The 17,149-nt window shown below is 60.8% G+C and overlaps 1 protein-coding gene across 1 annotated transcript in view; it reads right to left on the bottom strand.

Moving 5' to 3' along the window:
* CHD5 (chromodomain helicase DNA binding protein 5) overlaps window positions 1-17,149 on the bottom strand; it is a 55,208-nt gene that overhangs the window by 9,806 nt on the left and 28,253 nt on the right. The window contains exons 14-31 of the mRNA XM_036256920.1: window positions 16,189-16,380; window positions 15,911-16,111; window positions 12,608-12,745; window positions 12,419-12,540; window positions 11,675-11,848; window positions 11,147-11,288; window positions 9,527-9,658; window positions 7,314-7,431; window positions 5,684-5,808; window positions 4,397-4,628; window positions 4,124-4,234; window positions 3,629-3,801; window positions 2,800-2,974; window positions 2,273-2,365; window positions 1,996-2,084; window positions 1,611-1,744; window positions 1,092-1,236; window positions 535-694 (exon numbers count right to left, since the gene is read on the bottom strand). Of these exons, the coding sequence (XP_036112813.1) occupies window positions 535-694; window positions 1,092-1,236; window positions 1,611-1,744; window positions 1,996-2,084; window positions 2,273-2,365; window positions 2,800-2,974; window positions 3,629-3,801; window positions 4,124-4,234; window positions 4,397-4,628; window positions 5,684-5,808; window positions 7,314-7,431; window positions 9,527-9,658; window positions 11,147-11,288; window positions 11,675-11,848; window positions 12,419-12,540; window positions 12,608-12,745; window positions 15,911-16,111; window positions 16,189-16,380 (2,656 nt within the window). The remainder of the gene's footprint in view (window positions 1-534; window positions 695-1,091; window positions 1,237-1,610; window positions 1,745-1,995; window positions 2,085-2,272; window positions 2,366-2,799; window positions 2,975-3,628; window positions 3,802-4,123; window positions 4,235-4,396; window positions 4,629-5,683; window positions 5,809-7,313; window positions 7,432-9,526; window positions 9,659-11,146; window positions 11,289-11,674; window positions 11,849-12,418; window positions 12,541-12,607; window positions 12,746-15,910; window positions 16,112-16,188; window positions 16,381-17,149) is intronic.

Genomic DNA, 17,149 nt, shown 5'->3' with positions numbered 1-17,149 from the left:
TGGATAAACAGAATGTGGTCTATCCACGCTGTGGAATATTACACAGCCGTGAAAAAGAATGAAATGGATAGACCCTGAAGACATTATGCTGAGTCAAGGAGCCAGGCATCAGGGCCACATGTTGTCTGACTCCATTTACGAGAAAGGTCCAGAACAGACAAACCCGTAGGCACAGAACCAGTGGCTGCCAGGGGCTGGGGATATTGGGGAGAAATGGGGAATGATGGCTAATGGGTACATGTTTGTTTTGGGGGCGATACAATGTTCTGGGATTAGAGTGATGGTGGCCCTCCCTGGGAATATCCTGGAAACTAACGAATAGTTCCCTTGTAAAGAATGAATGTCATGGTACGTGAATCACATCTCAAAGCTGCCATCAGAGAGAAAAGCTCTCAGGAAAGCAGCTCCTTCAGGCAGAAGCGTTGGGGGAAGGGAGGCCATTCTCTGCGGGGTGCGCGGAGGACTTGGGGGCCTCTTCAGGCCTCGTCACCTCCCATGACCCGGGTCCCCGCCCCCACGCATCCGAGCGCGCACCTGGCGGGCCCAGCGGGGCGGGCAGGAGGTGAGCAGGGCTGGCGGGCACTGGAGTGTTGGGATCCGAGGAGATGACCTCACCCGGCTTCTTGCCCTCGGACCCCTCGGGGATCAAGTCCGGGGTGCTGTACTTCCCGTTGACGTGCTCAAACTCCTGAACCTGGGTCCGAGGGGAGGGGAGGAGGGAGGAAGGTGGTCACAGTTCAGATATAAGGGCCTCAGGGCTGCAGTGCCACTGGGGGCGCCCCAGGCTTAGGATAAAGGCCACCTCTGCCCAAGGTTGGCCACGTCAGACACACTTCTGGCCCCAAATGCCCATGCCAAGCCCCACGCCAACCCCAGTCTCCCTGTGTCCTCTGTCCTCTGCCACTCTGGCCTCCAGCACCCCCAAACCACCACCAGAGAGGCATTCTGGGCCAGTCCCTCTGGCCTGGCTCAGACCCCAAGCAGCTGTGTGGCCCTGAGCTAGGTACGTGCCCTCTGCCCATTGAACCCCAGGACCGTGTCGGGACCACGGGCAGCCACCAGGAAGGCCCACGGAAGGCTGACTCACCCACCTTCTTCCTAACTAGCGACATGACGCCGATGCGCGTGAGCACGTGCTGCCTCGAGAGGCCCTCCCGGGGCACACCGTCCGCGAAGGTCTCCGCACCGTCAGCCCCCGGCTCACACAGGTGCCGCATGAAGAGGGACACATAGGCTCTGGGGTGGGGGGGACTGGGGCTCAGGGAGTGGGGGGCCAGCAACGACCCTCTGTGAGGGCTGGCAGGACCCCCGGGGAGACCTCCTGGCTGGAATCACCATCCCTCACCGGCTCAGGGCCCCAGGGAAGGGCAGAGGGGGCTCCCCTGGCAGGGGAACCTCTGAGGACGGCCCTCGCCCTGGATAAGCCAGATCTTTCTCCGGAGACGTGGCTGCGCAGCGTTGTCTGCAAATCAGCCCAGCCCAGCCCCCCAAAGACCAAATGGCGGGGATTCCCCAAGCCTGGCAGGAGCAGAGACGCTGCCTCGCCCCGCCGGAGCCTGCCCACTGCCAGCTGGACGGCCGCGGCCTGGGCCACCACGCAGCCCCTTTACCTAAACTCCTTCTCGCTCTTTCCGCGAAGGTCCCGCACCAGCCAGTGGGAGTTGAAGGCGTCCTGGGGGGGCATGCCCCAGCGCATGATGGCGTTCAGAAAGGCCTTCCTCTGCCGGGCATTGAAGCCCAGCACCTGGGAGGGCGCGGAGCAGGGCGGGGAGCAGAGATCTCAGGGGTGGACAGGAAAGGTGTGGGGGGAGGGGCAGGCAGAAGACAGGCGCCTCCAGCCGGGGCAGGACACAGAGGGTGGGACCCAGCCCCCCTCTACCTGCTGTGACCGCAGCCCTCCCCTCCCACCTGTCCTCCACACCCCATCTTCTGAGAGGGGACACAATGAATCGGGGGGAGGGGAGCTGAGAATGTGGGGATAAAACCGGGCCCCACCTCAATGTTGCCTCCAACACGGGCAAGAAGAGGTGGCAGGGGCTTGTCCCTGTCGCTCTTCAGCTGCCTCCTGGACTGTCGCCGACCACCTGGGAGCAGGTGACCACCACCTTTCAGCAGGATCCCGGGCATCCTGAGCCCCCTCTCCGCAACTCACCCAGGACTGGGACCCCAAAGGTGCCCTTGAGCCTGCCCTGACATCCCCAGAGTACCCCAGCTGGCCATCGGCCCCCAGCACACCGCCTTGGCCCAGCCCAGGTGGCCAGCGCTGACTCACTCTGCCCTTCCGGCCTCTCCTCGAAGTCTTCATCCTCATCCTCAGAGCCGATGGAATATTCAGACTGGTTGTCCGAAAGCTCGTCCTGCCACTCTGGGGACCCGGCGGAGGGGCACAGGGTGAGGCCCCCATCCTCGGGGCCACACCGCGGCCCTAAAGCCCAGCCCGGTAACTGACCATGAAAACCTGTGAGCTCACCTCGTAACCCCAGCTAACCGACACTGTTTCCTAAGCTGTGGGCCCATTAGTGGCCGCATTTCACAGATGGGGCAGCTGAGGCTTCCCCAAGGTCACACCCTGGCAGCGAAGTCTCTGGACCACTACCTCCCCTAACCCCAAACGCCCAACACCCCACACCTGCTCCCACACCCCTTCTCCAGAAGCCTTTCAGCTCAGGCCCTTCTGCAGGGCACCTGCTCCCTGGCCCCCAGGGCTTCCCGCCGCCGGATGCCCTCTGCACCCAGTAGCACCCTGCCACCGAGGCCCGAGGCCCAGAGCGCTGCGCGCACTCCCGACCGGACACGCACCCTGGTCCTCCTGGGACGTGTCGTTGTAGTTGACCTGCTTGCGGATCCGCTTCCCCTTGCCCAGGTTGCGGGCGAGGTCCTCCTGCTGCTGCTCGTAGTGATGCCGAAGCAGCTTCTCCCAGTAGTCGGGGTCCACGTTCTCCTCCTGCTTGATGATCTCCCGCTCCACCTCCTCCTGGAGACAGCACCAGGGCCCCGTGAGGGCAGAGCCGGCAGTGCGAGGCCAGCAGACCAGGAGACGGGGCTCGGTCAGCGGGCGCCCGCTGGTGGGCACCTCTGCCCAGGGGGGGCCTCATGCTGCCTCCCACCCTCATATTTAGGGGCTCAAGGATGAAATGAAGCCTGCCTACTCCAGGAAGCCTTCCCTGATGTGCCCAGCTTCCTGACCCCCGTCACGGTCACCATCGCTCATCCATCATTCATTCATTCATGCCCCCCAAGTATGTCCTGGCCGTGTGCAGCGTGGAACAGCCCCAACCTGTCCTCAGGGGGCTCCCGGTTTCAAACTGGCCTGTGGAAGGGCAATCAGCACCCACGTGGAGGGTGCTGGGAGCTGAGGAGAGACTCAGGAGTTGGCCTTTGGGGACAGTAGAGAATTACTGGGTGGATAGGTGTGGCGGGCATGTCCTAGAAGATGGGGGGTGCTGGTGCGGGCCCTGCTGGGCAGGACTGGGAGGAGCCTGAGCACCAGACCCCCTGCCCTACAAGGGCTGCTTGCAGGAGGATCCCAGGTCTGCTGCAGTGGGGGAAGGGGGGGGCGTGGGGATGGACGGGGGCGGGGCCGCAGGGTGGGGGCGGGGCTGCGGGTGGGGCGGGGCCTCAGACTCACCACGCCGTCCTCCTCGCGCACCACGTACTGGGCCACCTTGAAGGAGCTCAGGTACTCGTTCATGTTCTGCAGCTCCGTGTCGTCCGTGGCGTCCTGGTTCCGGTCCAGCAGCTTGGAGATGGCCGCATCGTCATAGTGGATCACACTGCTGTCCTCCACATCCTTGTTGTCACCTGGGAGGAGACAGGGTGCAGAGTCTGGGGGCAGACAGGGTGCCCAGGTCCAGTGCAGGGCCCCACGGGACAGACCCCCGACCCTGGTCTTCCCCGTCCCCGCCTGGGGCTGCCGCGGGGACGCATGGTGACCAGAGGGCGACCCTGAACTGCAGCAGCCCCGCTGCCAGCCCAGGGGCAGTCCGCGGGCACAAAAGCGGGGGCAGGGGGACCCAACAAAACGCCAAACAGATGAAGCATGGTGGGGGGGACCCCCTCTTCTCCAGGAGCAGCCATGCACCGCACAGGAGGAGCAGGGGGGCTGGGCCAGGTTGCCCCCTACCTGGTGGGGTGCTGCCATGCTTTTTCTTGGCGCTGGCGGCCAGGGCGCCCCCTTTGGAGGACTGGACATCGGGGATGGGTGTGATGGGCCTCTGGCCCTGAGACATCATACCTGTAGGGCAGAGGTTGAGGGATTGCAGGCCTCGGGGACAGGGCTCAGGGACACCACCCTGGGGTAGGGAGTGGGGAACAGACGAGAGAGAGGCTGGGGGCTGGGGCAGGCCCTGGGAGGGGTGTGTCTCAAGCAGCACCCCCCATCACCCTGGACACCCACCCTCCACGTCATCCTTGAAGAGCTCCTCTGTGCCAAACTTGAGGATGTCGTCCAACTCCTGCTTGGTCATGGAGCCTGACTTGGAGCCCAGGCCGGGCCGCACGACCAGGTGGGTGAGCATCATCTTGCGCTTGGCCACCTGCGTGATGCGCTCCTCCACCGACGCCCGCGTCACAAAGCGGTAGATCATCACCTTCTTGTTCTGCCCGATGCGGTGGGCACGGCTGAAGGCCTGGGGGCGACCTGGAGCTCAACCAAGGGCTGGGCCCACGGCCAGCACCACATGGGGCAGGGCATGCAAGTGTGCTCACCGGCGTGTTCTGCGTGGGGGGCTGAGGGACTCTGCATGGAGGTGTGCGTACCCCGGGGTCACTGTGGTCACTCCCTGACTTTATGTAGTCTCCCGGGGGCCTGGGGGCCTGTGCAGGTGGAACTCAGCGTGACTGCAGGCATGCAGGGGTGTGTACAGGTGCAGCACGGACAGTGTAAGGATGTAAGGAACCACGGGAGGCTCTGATGAGGGTCACAGGGAGAGTCAAGCCGCACCTCCCTGGGAGGGAGCCAGTAACAGGATCACGGGGTGCACGACCACCCTGTGAGGACAGCAAGGCCCGGAGGCCACCCAGTGTGCTGCGAGCTGAGGCTCTGTGCATCGGGTCCCTGAGTGATGTGACCCAGTGTAATCATCTCTGTGGGTGGCTGCGCAGGTGTACACACCTGAGCATGAGCACAAGCTTGCGTGTGTACCTGAGAGCATACGTGTTCAGTGTGTGTGTGCAACGTGTGTCCCTGCCCAAGTGAGGTGGCCAGGGGACATTAGGATGTGTCTCTGCCCCTAACCTTCCAACTTTCCCATCCTTTCTCATCATCTGCATTTGCCTCTCCTCCATCTCTTCCTCCCCCAGCCTCCAGCAGGCTTGGTCCCCCACTTTGTTCTCCTGTCCCATCCCAAACTGGCCCCTTTGGGATTCAGAACTGACTCCCTCCTCCGCCCTCTCTGGCCCTGGTCCTGAGGGTGATGGGACAGCCCAGGGGTTGGCAGCCATATAGATTGCTGTGTGTCCTTGGACACGTCCCCTGCCCTCTCTGGGCCTGTTTCTTCCATTGTACAATGAGGAGCCGGAGGGGTGGGCAAAGCCTCCACTCACCTCCCAAGGCCCCTATTGGGGCTGAGACTCCGTGGGGCTGGCCCAGGAGGCCGTGAAGCCCTGAGACACTGAGGGGGTTGGAGGAAGGGAGCAAAACTAGGGGCAGGGAGGGGCCCAGAAGGACTCAGTGGCCACAGACCTGGATGTCATTGTGCGGATTCCAGTCGGAGTCGTAGATGATAACCGTGTCTGCGGTGGCCAGGTTGATGCCCAGGCCACCTGCCCGGGTGGAGAGGAGAAAGCAAAACTGCTGGGCCCCCGGGGCTGAAAGAGAGGTGGGTGCCAGGCAGGTGAGGGGGGGCAGGGACAGGCAGAGGACAGACGGGGCTGGCACGGTGACTCCATTACAGGAGAGCCACATCTCACGCAGTGAGGCCGGGGGGCCCAGAGTGGGGACAGAGCAGCCCGCCTGCGCCCCGTGAGCCCCAGCTGCGCTCTGAGCCCTGCCCCAGCAGGAGCCAGAATGAGGAGGAATCCGCTTTCTCAGCCCAGATGAGCAAAGACCAAACTGCAGGCAGCCAGCGAACACAGGCAGAGCCCCTGACAAGGCCCAGAGCACGTCATCCATGATGCTCTGCGGGCACCAGGACCGCTCGGGGTCACAGCGCCAGGGCCCAGGCTTCCCCACAGCTATCCTGACAGGTTCTCAGGCCCATCGGGGCCCTTCGATAAGGGGCCTAAAACTGACCACAGCACCCACGGGAGCTGTAAACAGGTCCCCGATGTGGCCGATGCTCAGCCACCCCTCTACCACAAGTGGCCACACCTGCATGTTCTGTGTTCGCTCTCCGGCTGACGTGAGTGGGCAACAGGAATGGCTGCTGGGGTGTTCGGGCAGCGGGGCCCCAGCCCTGTTCTGAGTGTGGAAGCCGGGAAGCAGCCAGACCCCAGGAAAACAGAGCCCGTGGCTGCTTGCTGCAGACCCGCTGCCAACGACGCCTGCCGGGTTCAGCTGGTGCTTCCCCACTCCACACGACCCTTGCTCCTGCCTCCCGCCCTCATCTCCTCCCCAGGGCGGGGCAAGCAGACCGACACGTGTGGGTATGTGGCCCCGCCCTGCCCTTGTCCCTGTACCCATCCTTTACCGGGTATCAGTGTTAGAAGCCCACAGGTGCCAGCCAGCCCCTGGGCAACTGCTCCATATAGTAACAAAGGTGGTACTCTCCTCCCCCTCTGCCTTTCTCCTTGTCTGCTTCTCAGCTCTGAACAGGTGTTACCTAGCCGGCCCCCAGAAGTTTCCATGGGATGAACTCCTTTTAGCGTAAAACTAAGGGGCAGCTGTTAAAATCTCAGGACTGTCACTTTCCTGGGGTCCCAATCAAGAACTCTGGGTGTGCCCTGGCCGGTGTGGCTCAGTGGTTAGAGTGCCAGCCCACACACCGGAAGGTCGCAGGTTCGATTCCTGGTCAAAGGCAAGTACCTGGGTTGCAGGTTTGAGCTCCGGTCAGGGCGAGTGTGGGAGGCAACTGATCAATGTGTCGCTCTCTCTTTCTCTCTCCCCCCTCCCTCCTCCCTTCCACTCTCTCTAAAAATCAATGGAAAAAATTTCCTCGAGGACTAAAAAAAAACTGTTTCAAGAACCCTGGGTGAGCCCTGGCCAATGCGGCTGATAGTTGGGCGTGGTCCCTTGCACCAGGAAGTTGCAGGTTCGATCCCCAGTGAGGGGCAGACATGGCAGCCGATCCATGTTAAGCTCTCACATCGATGTTTTTCTCTAAACATCAAGGAAACCATTCTAAATAAAAGAACCCTGGGTGAGGTGGGGGTACCATTGAATCTGTCGATCGCCTCTTGCCGGAGGCCCCCGGTGATGCCGCCATCAATCCGCTCGTACTTGTAACCCTCATACTCCAGGAAGTCCTCCAGGAGGTCCAGCATCTTGGTCATCTGTAGGGAACATGATTTGCCTAAGGGGCTATGGCAAAACAAGAAACCGCATGGGACTGGGGGCAGGGACCTAACAACAGCTGGAGGACGGAGCAGCCTGCCAAGTGGAGAGACAGGTGGGCCCCTGCCAGACATGACATGGGCTCTCTGGAGAAGAACGCAGCCTCCAACCTGGACGCCCAGGAGCCACTCACTCTGCCAGCCCCACAGCCTCCCTGCTCTCGCCTCTCAGAATAAAGCCCCAGCTCCTTACCCTGGCATTCAGGCTGGCAGGACTTGGTGTCCCCTCCATTTGGGCTTCATTTCCCAGTGCTTCCTTCGTAGCCCCCAGACATCCCAAAGGACCGGGACCCTCTGCCTGCAACGCCCACCCCCTTACTGCCTAGAGAACTCAAACAGCATGTCCTCTGTGATGTCTTCCCTGATTTCACTCCTCACTATAAGAATAGAAAGTCAGTCCCTTCTGAGCTCCCATAATCCTATGTATTTCCCTTCATTCTTGAGAGATAGTTTAGCTGGAAATAAAATTACTGTAGCCGTTTCTCCTGCAGTGTGTCGAACGTTTCATAATGGTCTCCTGCCACCTACTGATGATGAGGCGGCCAAGGGCAGTGACTGTCACTCCTTTGTAGGTACTAGGTCTGGCATGCTGCAGCTTCCCTCAGATGTGCCTGGGGGGGGGGGGTATTTATTTATATTTATATTTCTGTCCCATGGTACTCCAGGGTGCACTTCAGAACTGAGTGCTCACATCTCTCCCAGGTCTGCAAATTCTCACTAAATCCAGCTTCCCCATTTTCTCTCTTTCTTCTGCAACTCGTGTGAGATGACTGTGGGAGCCTCTCTGGTGTCCTCCATGCTCCTTGTCATTTTCATCCGCTCTCAAAGCTGCACTCAGGGAATGCCTCAGTGCAGGCTCCCATCGACCTGTCTTCTCCGCAGCAGTGCTGCAAGTGTAACCAGGGTGTGGAAATGTGTCCTTGCAGTCCCCTGCAGGTCCTTTTGCCAAGCGATCGCTCTGATTTCACTTCTTCCTGCGTGGGCTTCATTGATTTATTCCTGATTTATGGGAACTATTCTGTTGCTTTGGAGGATCCTAAGGCTTTTTATAAAGTCTTTTCCAGGTTTTTCTATTATTCTTTTCATTTGGATTCTACTTACTGTTTTGTGAGATGTCTGGGCGTTCGGTTTTGCCGTGAGTTTCGGAATTGGGCTTGTAGGCTCATCTGGGGTGGGAGGGTTCTGTCTTTCCCTCGGCACACTCCTAGGGGGTGTGCCATCCCCCTACTTGGTCCCGCGAGGCCTCGGCCCAGAATCACATCTTATGTCGGCAGAGAGGTTGGCACAACTTGGATCCCATGTGCAGGCCAGCCCACGGTCCCAGCCTCAATCAGCTTTCCCCAGACTCCTCGGCCTTCAGCCGGCGGCAGCACCTGTGTCCAGGTGACTCGTGCACAGAGGCGCCCCCTCCCAGCCTGCGGCTTGGAGCAATGGCTCAGTCCCACCACAGGGAGCGTTGTAGGACCCGATAGGACCATCACTGTGACTTCCTCACAGAGCTGACCGCAGGATTGGATAACTGTCTTCTGCCTCCGCTCCCATAAAGACTAGGAGTGTCTTGAGGACAGGGGCACCCCCCATGCCTAGCACAGAGCCTGACGTGTGACAGAGGCTGACCGCCTACCTCTCACCGCCCAGAATGCAGTGCTGCACATGTAACTTTCGAATGGAGCTGGAGGGAGGGCGCCAGAGCCGCACCACCCGGGGGATCCTCCCGAGCCGACCCAGGGCCCAGGCTGCAGGATGAGGGGTGGGGTGTTCGGAGCGCCTGGATACACAGACAGGCTCCACACTGCTTCGGGAGCACACCAGAAGGGGCGGAGGTCTTTACAGCCAAGGTGTCCTGAGCGCCTTGAGCTTGGCACCCAGCCAGCTCTCCTTGGCCGGGTCATGCCAGGGCACAGAGGAGTAACCTGACATGCAACCCACATGGAGACAGTCGGCCCTGAGGGGCTGCCAGCAGGTTGTGCCCTCAGCTAACAGATGCCTAAGACCCTTTGGGAGGGCGGGGGGGGGCAGCCACCAGGACACCCACCTGGGAGAAAATGAGCACACGGTGCCCTTCATCCCGCAGTTTCTTGAGCATCTTCTGGAGCAGCATGAGCTTCCCCGAAGACTTGACCAAGGAGCTTCCATCATAGGAGCCGTTGGGCAAGACGGGGGCCTCCTACGGACACAGCAGAAGGTGGGGCGTTGGGGGGCCAGGCGTAGGAGCAGATGTGCCCGGGCCACGTGTGCCCAGTGCTATGGTCCCAGGCGAGGCTCCGACTTGCCAGCCCTGCCCTGTCCCCCTGCTGCTGACACTCCACCAAGGCCACAGACGTCCGTGAACGACAAAGGACACAGAGCATTCAGATGCGCTGGCCTTCCAGCAGGGCTGTGGCCTGGCCCCTGGGGTTACCGTGGGCACATCCAGACAAGGCCGAGCCCCGAGCGCCAGCCGGGCAGTGTCAATCAGAAGGCCTCTGCCACCCAGGAATGAGCAGTCATACCACCCATACATGGTCTCCCCCAATCTCTGCACTGGCCTTTGCATTGGGAGCGGGGGGCAAACTGTGGAGGGTTCTCCTCTGAACCAGAACCAGAACCAGAGCCCGAACGGCAGCCACAGCAAGGACGGCGGCCAGCGTTTCTGAGAACGGACATGTCGGGCTCTCATCTGGTCCTCACCCCCGTGTAGGTGCTGTTATTGTCCCGTTTCATTTTTATTTTTACTCTTGTCAACCCTCACCCGAGGATATGTTTTTAGTTATCTTCAGATAGAGTGGGAGGGAGGGAAAAAGAGGGAGAGAGAGTAACATCAACATGCGAAGGACACATCGACAGGTCGCCTCCCGCATGACCCCACCCAGGGCTGGGGACCAAACCACAACCAAGGTATGTCGTGCCCTTCACCCGAATAAAACCCGCGACTCACTGGTCCGCGGGCTGCCACTCTAACCTCTGAGCCAAACCAGCCAGGGCATATTGTCCCATTTTACAGAGGAAAAACTGAGATTCGGAGAGGACCATCGACCTTGCTGAGCCCACAGGGCTGGAGCTGGGTGTGACCCAGGGGTGGTCCAGTCTCCCCAGGCTGCTTATCAGAATCAGCTGGGCCGCCCCTCGGTGACTGAGTGTAGTCGGGTCAGCCGTCAGAACCCTGGCCTGGGGGGACCTTGGTGACCCAATGCTCCCCATTACTGTTTGGGTCACAGGAAGGCCAAGGGAAGGAAAGGGCCTGAGCAAGCAGATGGAGGCTGGTTTTCAGAAACTTCTGGCACCATGGAAGCCTGCATCGCCTCCAGGTCCTCGAAGTCGAGAAGCACCACGGTGCCATGGACACATACCTTGACGGCCCCCAGGCTCCCCCCACTGCCGCCCACAGGCTCCTCCCACTGCAGCCACGGGCACCTCCCACTGCAGCCACGAGCTCCTCCCACTGCAGCCACGGGCACCTCCCACTGCAGCCACGGGCACCTCCCACGGCAGCCACGGGCTCCTCCCACTGCAGCCACAGTCTTTCCCCACTGCAGCCACGGGCACCTCCCACAGCAGCCACGGGCTCCCTCCTCCCACTGCAGCCACAGGCACCTCCCACGGCAGCCACGGGCCACGGGCTCCTCCCATGGCAGCCACGGGCTCCCCTCCTCCCACTGCAGCCACAGGCACCTACCACAGCAGCCACAGGGAAGAGGTAGGGATGGTTGCAACACTTCTTCAGGTCCATCATGATGTTGAGCAGCGACACCTGGTTCCCGCCCCCCTTGGAGTTCAGCGCCTCGAAGTTCCGTGTGAGGATGAACTTGTAGTACTTCCTGCAGCAGGGCACCGGGGAGAGGTGGCTGGGCATACCCAGCAATACCAGCCTCCGCCAGGGCTGGGGCCGGGGCCAAGCACCCATTTACGGAGAGACCAGGGGACCCTGAGAGGTGACCCCACAGGCCTGGAGTCACCCAGCGAGCTGCTGGGGGACACTGGGAACTCAGGCAGCCCAGAGCCTGGACACTGAAGTTGGAAAAGAGGCCTCTGGAAGGAAGCGTGGGGGGAAGGGGTGCCGAGGCCTCTGGGACGCTGCAGAGTCCTCCCGCCCACCCGGGAAGGCTAGATGGGGCCCCTTGGGGAGGGGTGGCTGAAGGCCAAGCCCAGGGAAAACGGGGCAGTGTTCCAGGGCGGGTCCCCCACAGGCCGAGCCCCCACTCACTTCTGCATCTGACTCAGCTCCACGCGGACAATCAGCTCAGTCTTGGCCGGCATGTTCTTGAACACGTCAGCCTTGAGCCGCCTCAGCATGTGCGGCCCCAGCAGGTCGTGCAGCTTCTTGATCTGGTCTTCTTTGGAGATGTCGGCAAACTCCTCCAGGAAGCCCTCCAGGTTGCTGCAAGGGAGCTGGGATGAGAGCCAGAAGCAAGAGGCAGGAGCAGGCCACGGCCCGCCTGCAGGGGGAGTCAGGATTGGGGTGAGGCAGCGAGCCGGCCCCCAGCCAGAGGGTCATAGGGCAGGCTGGCTGGTGGGCCCTGGAGCACTGGTCCTGCCCGAGGTGTCCTTGTGCCTGCGTCACCCCACACACCACAGCCCTCACCACACAGGACACCTTCCTCCACCCTGAACCCCCATTCTGAGCGGGAAAATGGGGACAGGTGAAGACAAGGAGACAGAGGAAGGAGAGTCCACTGATTGGTCCTGTTCTCGTCCCCCCTCCACTGCCGCCCAGCCTTCTCCCTCCATCACTGTCACCCACGGGGTCATTTTTGGTCTTTGAGCCTGGCCTATGGGAGCAGGGACAGGACCCAGGGGGTCTTCTGGGGAAGAGCCACGGAAAAGTCAGGATTGTTCCCAAGCAGTGGGCTGGCGCCCCCTCCACGCAGGCCATCTGAAGTGGGCACTGCTCACGCGCCCACTCCACCGAGGACAAGCCCAGGCCCGCCGCCCGGCCACGCCCGCTCACTTGAACCTCTCTGGAGTCAGGAAGTTGAGCAGGTGGAACAGCTCCTCCAGGTTGTTCTGAAGAGGGGTCCCCGTCAGCAGCAGCTTGTAGTCGATCTTGTAGCTGTTCAGGACCCTGAAGAACTGAGGGAGGAGGGGCCGTCAGGGGCGCGGCGGCCCCACAGGGCGCCCGGGCAGGTCGCACCCCTACCTTGGACTGGTTGTTCTTCAGCCGGTGGGCCTCGTCCACCACGAGGCAGGCCCACTCGATGGAGCCCAGGATGGCCTGGTCGATGGTGATGAGCTCGTAGGAGGTGAGCAGGACGTGGAATTTGATCTGCACTTCTTTCTGGAGGGAAGAGGAGCGCGTGGGGGCGGAGCTGGGACAAGCGGGGCACAGTCTCCAGAGGCAGAGGGGAGAGAGGAACTGCGAGACCCCGGGGAGTCACTGGCCGCCAGGCAGAGGGATGGGCGGAGGCCCAGAGCACCAACGGCACCCAGGACGGCCTGCTCGCGACGCTCAGAACCGGCTGCGTGGGGAGGCTGCGTGGGGAGGCTGCGCGGGGAGCCCGCACCTCGTTCCTCGCTCAGGCCCATCTCGTCCTCACGAGCCATCCCAGTTCCCGTTATATCCCCACCTACAGTGCACAGGGTCTCAGGCTGGATGCCTTTGCCCAGGTCCCCGTGGCCAACAAATGGCCGAGCTAGGATGTGAACAGTGAAGGGGACCCTGCACTTGGGGCTTAGAGCTATGCCGTTGCCAACTTGAAATTCTTTTTTTTTAATCCTCACCCGAGGATATTTTTCTGTTTATCTTCAGATAGAGTGGAAGGGAGGGAGGAAGAGAGAAATATCGATGTGAGAGGGACACATCGACTGGTTGCCTCCTGCACGGCCCAACCAGGGCCAGGGAAAAACCGCACCTGAGGTACGTGCCCTTGACCAGAATCGAACCTGCGACTCTTTGGTCCACAGGCCAAGGCTCTGACCACTGAGCTAAACAGCCAGGGACCAATTTGAAATTCTTAATAATTTTATTGCTAAATTTGTTTTGTAAGAGAAGGCCTATGGGACAATGGACACTTCTCCATTGGGGGCTTGGAGCCCAGGCTCAGGTGAGGTCCCACCCCACCCCACCCCCGCCCCAGACAGGTCTCAGCCCCCTGCTCCCTCCCCTGCCCAGCAGACACTGCCACCTTCCATCCCCAGCAAGGGCTGGGCACGGGCATGGAGGGCACTCACCCACGAGTACCCCCAAACCGAGAAAATGTAACATTAAACAGCAAATAGAAACACCACGCCGGTCAAGAGAGACACAGGGATGGGACAGCGCTGTCTCCCACGTTTTCATTCTCACTGGGCCTCGTGCAGGATGCAGCCCGTCCTGGCCAACCCAGCTGGCCCTCCGGGCGACCCGAGGGAGGGGTTGGGCAGAGGGAAGCCTGGCACACAGGCTCTGCCTACAGGTGGCGCCTGGGTTTGCTTCCGGCCCTGCCCTTCCTAGCTAGACCTTGGGCAGGTTAATTCTCTTCCCTGCACCTTGGTCTCCTCACCCGTGAAAGGGAACGGTGGGAGGAATGCTGTGGGCATGAACAGAGCTGTGGGGACGAACAAAACATTGCACGGAGAAATGCCACACGCAGAGGCCTGGACAAATGTCTGCACGCCTGTGTCCACAGTATATTCACCATCGCCAAACGGCGGAAGAAGCGGCCCAGGTGTGCACGGGCCGAGGAATGAACCACCAGCATTTGGTCCGTTCACCTGGTGGAGTGTTCTTGAAAAGGACGGAGGTGCTGATGCTTGCCACGACGTGGAACCTTAAGGACGCTGCGCTAAATTAAACCAGCCAGCCATAAAGGACAAATAAATGCTATGTGGCTCCACTCATAGGAGGTCCCTGGAGGGTGGCTGCCAAAGGCTGGGGGGACTGGTGTGGAGTGGGGCGGAGCTTCCGTTTTGCGAGATAAAAGGGCCCTGGAGATGGATGGTGGTGCTGGCAGCACAACGTGTGTGGACTTCGTGCCCTGGAACTGTACACTTCAAAACAGTGAAGATGGGCCCGGCCCGTGTGGCTCAGTGGTTGAGCGTCGACCCTGCACCAAGAGGTTGCCGGTTCAATTCCTGGTCAGGGCACATGCCCGGGTTGTGGGCCTGATCCCCAGTGGGGGGCATGCAGGAGGCGGCCAGTCGATGTTCTCTTTCATCGATGTTTCTCTCTCTCTCTCTCCCTTCCTCTCTCTCTAAAATCAATAAAGAAAAACATTTTTAAATGAAAAATAGTGAAGATGGTAAATTTTATGTTTATGTGTGCTTTACCACAATTTTCAACCATAAGTAAAAAAGCTGAGTCTGCAGAGTGTCCAGCCCACCACGGGGACCCAGTGTGAGCTTGGGCGAAGTGCCTTCTGTGGCTAGCTGGCCCACCTGTCTGCAGCCACCTCTGGGGTCCCTGAATCACCCGCTCATTCAACAAAAAGTCACTGAGCCTCTCCTGGGCCGTGACTGTTCCGAGCCGATGGAGAAGCCGAGGGAGACTCGGAGCCCGGGAGCTGACCTGCCCCCCGGCAGCCCCCACTAGGGTGAGCACTGTGGACGAGGGCCCGCCACAGGCCAGGAGCGGTCCCGAGTGCCCCTCGAAGTGCGGTCCGGGGACCAGAGCGTCTCCATCACCTGGGGCTGGGTCAGAAGCAGCCTCGGGCTGCACCCAGACTGCCGGTCAGCACCTGCCCTTCGGCACCACCCTGGCGACCTGCCCTGGGCTCACTTGCGCTCGGCCCTCCGCCCTTCTGTGCCAGGCTCTGGGACCTCCGCTTTGCTGGGAAGACGCCCAGGCACCGAGCGACTCGCCAGAGGTCACAGCTGGTGTACGGAACCTCAGAATGGCCCCCTTTTTTGGAGGTAGGGTCTTTGCAGGTGTAATTAGTTAAGAAAAGGTCACACTAGAATAGGATGGGCCCTAAATCCAATGAGTGGTGTCTTTTTTGTTGTTAATCCTCACCTGAGGACATTTTTCCATTGATTTTCTTAGTGAGTGGAAGGGGGGGGGGAGAGAAATAGTGATGTGAGAGAGACCATCAACTAGTTGCCTCCCATATGCACCCCAACTGGGGCCAGGGAAAGAACCTGCAACCCAGGTACATGCCCTTGACCAGGAATCGAACCCGAGACCCTTCGGTGCACAGGCCAACACTCTAACCGCTGAGCCACACCGACCAGGGTGACGAATGGTGTCTTTATGAGACACAGACACAGAGGGGAGACAGCCAGGTGACAGTTCAGACAGAGGCTGGAGGGATGGCCTACAGTCCCCAGAAGCGGGCAGCGACCCTCTCCTGGCGTCCTCGGGGACAGCGTGCCCTGCTGACACACTGAAGTCCGACCTCTGGCCTCCAGAGTCACCAGTGCAGAGAGACCCCGAGTGGAGGGACCCCCAAAGGACCGCAGAGCCCTTGTGGCCGCCAGGCAGACCAGTGGCCTCTCCAGCGCCCTCCCAGGGGTGAGGGGCGCTCACCTTCATGCGGAACACCTTCTTCCCACTGCGAATGGCGTTGTCCTCGAAGGAGAACTCGTTCTCCCGGATCACGGAGCGGCTCTCCTTGTCCCCCGTGTAGGTGACCACGTAGAAGTCGGGTGCCCACATCTCAAACTCGCGCTCCCAGTTGATGATGGTGGACAGGGGCGCACTGACCAGGTACGGCCCCTTGGAATGCCCCTGGAGAGAGCCGGCCGCGGTGAGGCTGCCTGCCCACAGCCGGCGCCGCCCCCCCCGCCCCCCCACACGGCCCACACCTCCTTGTACAGGGAGTAGAGGAAGACTATGGTCTGCACCGTCTTGCCCAGACCCATCTCGTCAGCCAGGATGGTGTCGGTGCCCTGCGCCCAAGAGAAGCGCAGCCAGTTGAGGCCCTCCAGCTGGTACGGGTGCAGCGTGCCGCCCGTGGAGTCGATGTACCACGGCTGCTTGTCAAACTTGACCGTGGGCTGCGGGGGAGGCAGAGGTGCAGAGACACCCTGAGTCCGGGGCCACCAGAGCCCACCCTCCCGTGGGCACACAGCTCCCTCTCCTCGTTCCTGCTCATCAGCCTTCAGGTCTCCGCTGAAGTGCCTCTTCCTCCAGGAAGCCCTCACTCCCACCCTGGTCACGTTCCCAACGCCATGGCAGCCCCATACTTTCCTATCTGGACAGCCTCCCCGTTGTTAGACCCCTGACACTGAGCACAGGCTGGTCACTACACTGGTCCTCAACACGGCTTCCTCCGAGTCCCATACAGTCCCGGGACACGGGGCACCGAGGCGACATTTGATTGATGCCTATGCCTAGACTGCTTCTACTTCACCCTTCTTGCTTCTTTTATCCTGCAGTTCAAGGCCACCTCCCCCATGAAGTCCTCCCGATATACCAGACCCACTCACCTTCCCTGGCATCCCACAGTCCCAAGCTGAACCCCCCTGTTCTGTGTGCACCCACTATGGGCCCCTAGAAGACGGACAGTTCTTGAAACGGGCTAGGGCCCCTTTCTCCCCAGGGCCAGGCGCTGGCAGACCCCTCAGAGAGGTCTGCTAGACGAATACAGGTCAGCCATCCCCCTCCTGATGAACAGAGCTCCAGGGTCCCTCCCGGGAACAGATAAGAATGGTCTGTAATGGACCGTGGTGCTCCTGAAGTCAGCGACACTTTCTGATTTAAATGCTTGGACTTAGCAATGAAAGTTCATGAGCTGAGGAGAGACCGTCCCCCCGTCTGTGCACA

Source organism: Molossus molossus, unplaced genomic scaffold, assembly GCF_014108415.1.
Source record: "Molossus molossus isolate mMolMol1 unplaced genomic scaffold, mMolMol1.p scaffold_m16_p_12, whole genome shotgun sequence".
Classification (NCBI taxonomy): Eukaryota; Metazoa; Chordata; class Mammalia; order Chiroptera; family Molossidae; genus Molossus; species Molossus molossus.
This window is presented reverse-complemented; position numbering and strand designations above follow the sequence as displayed.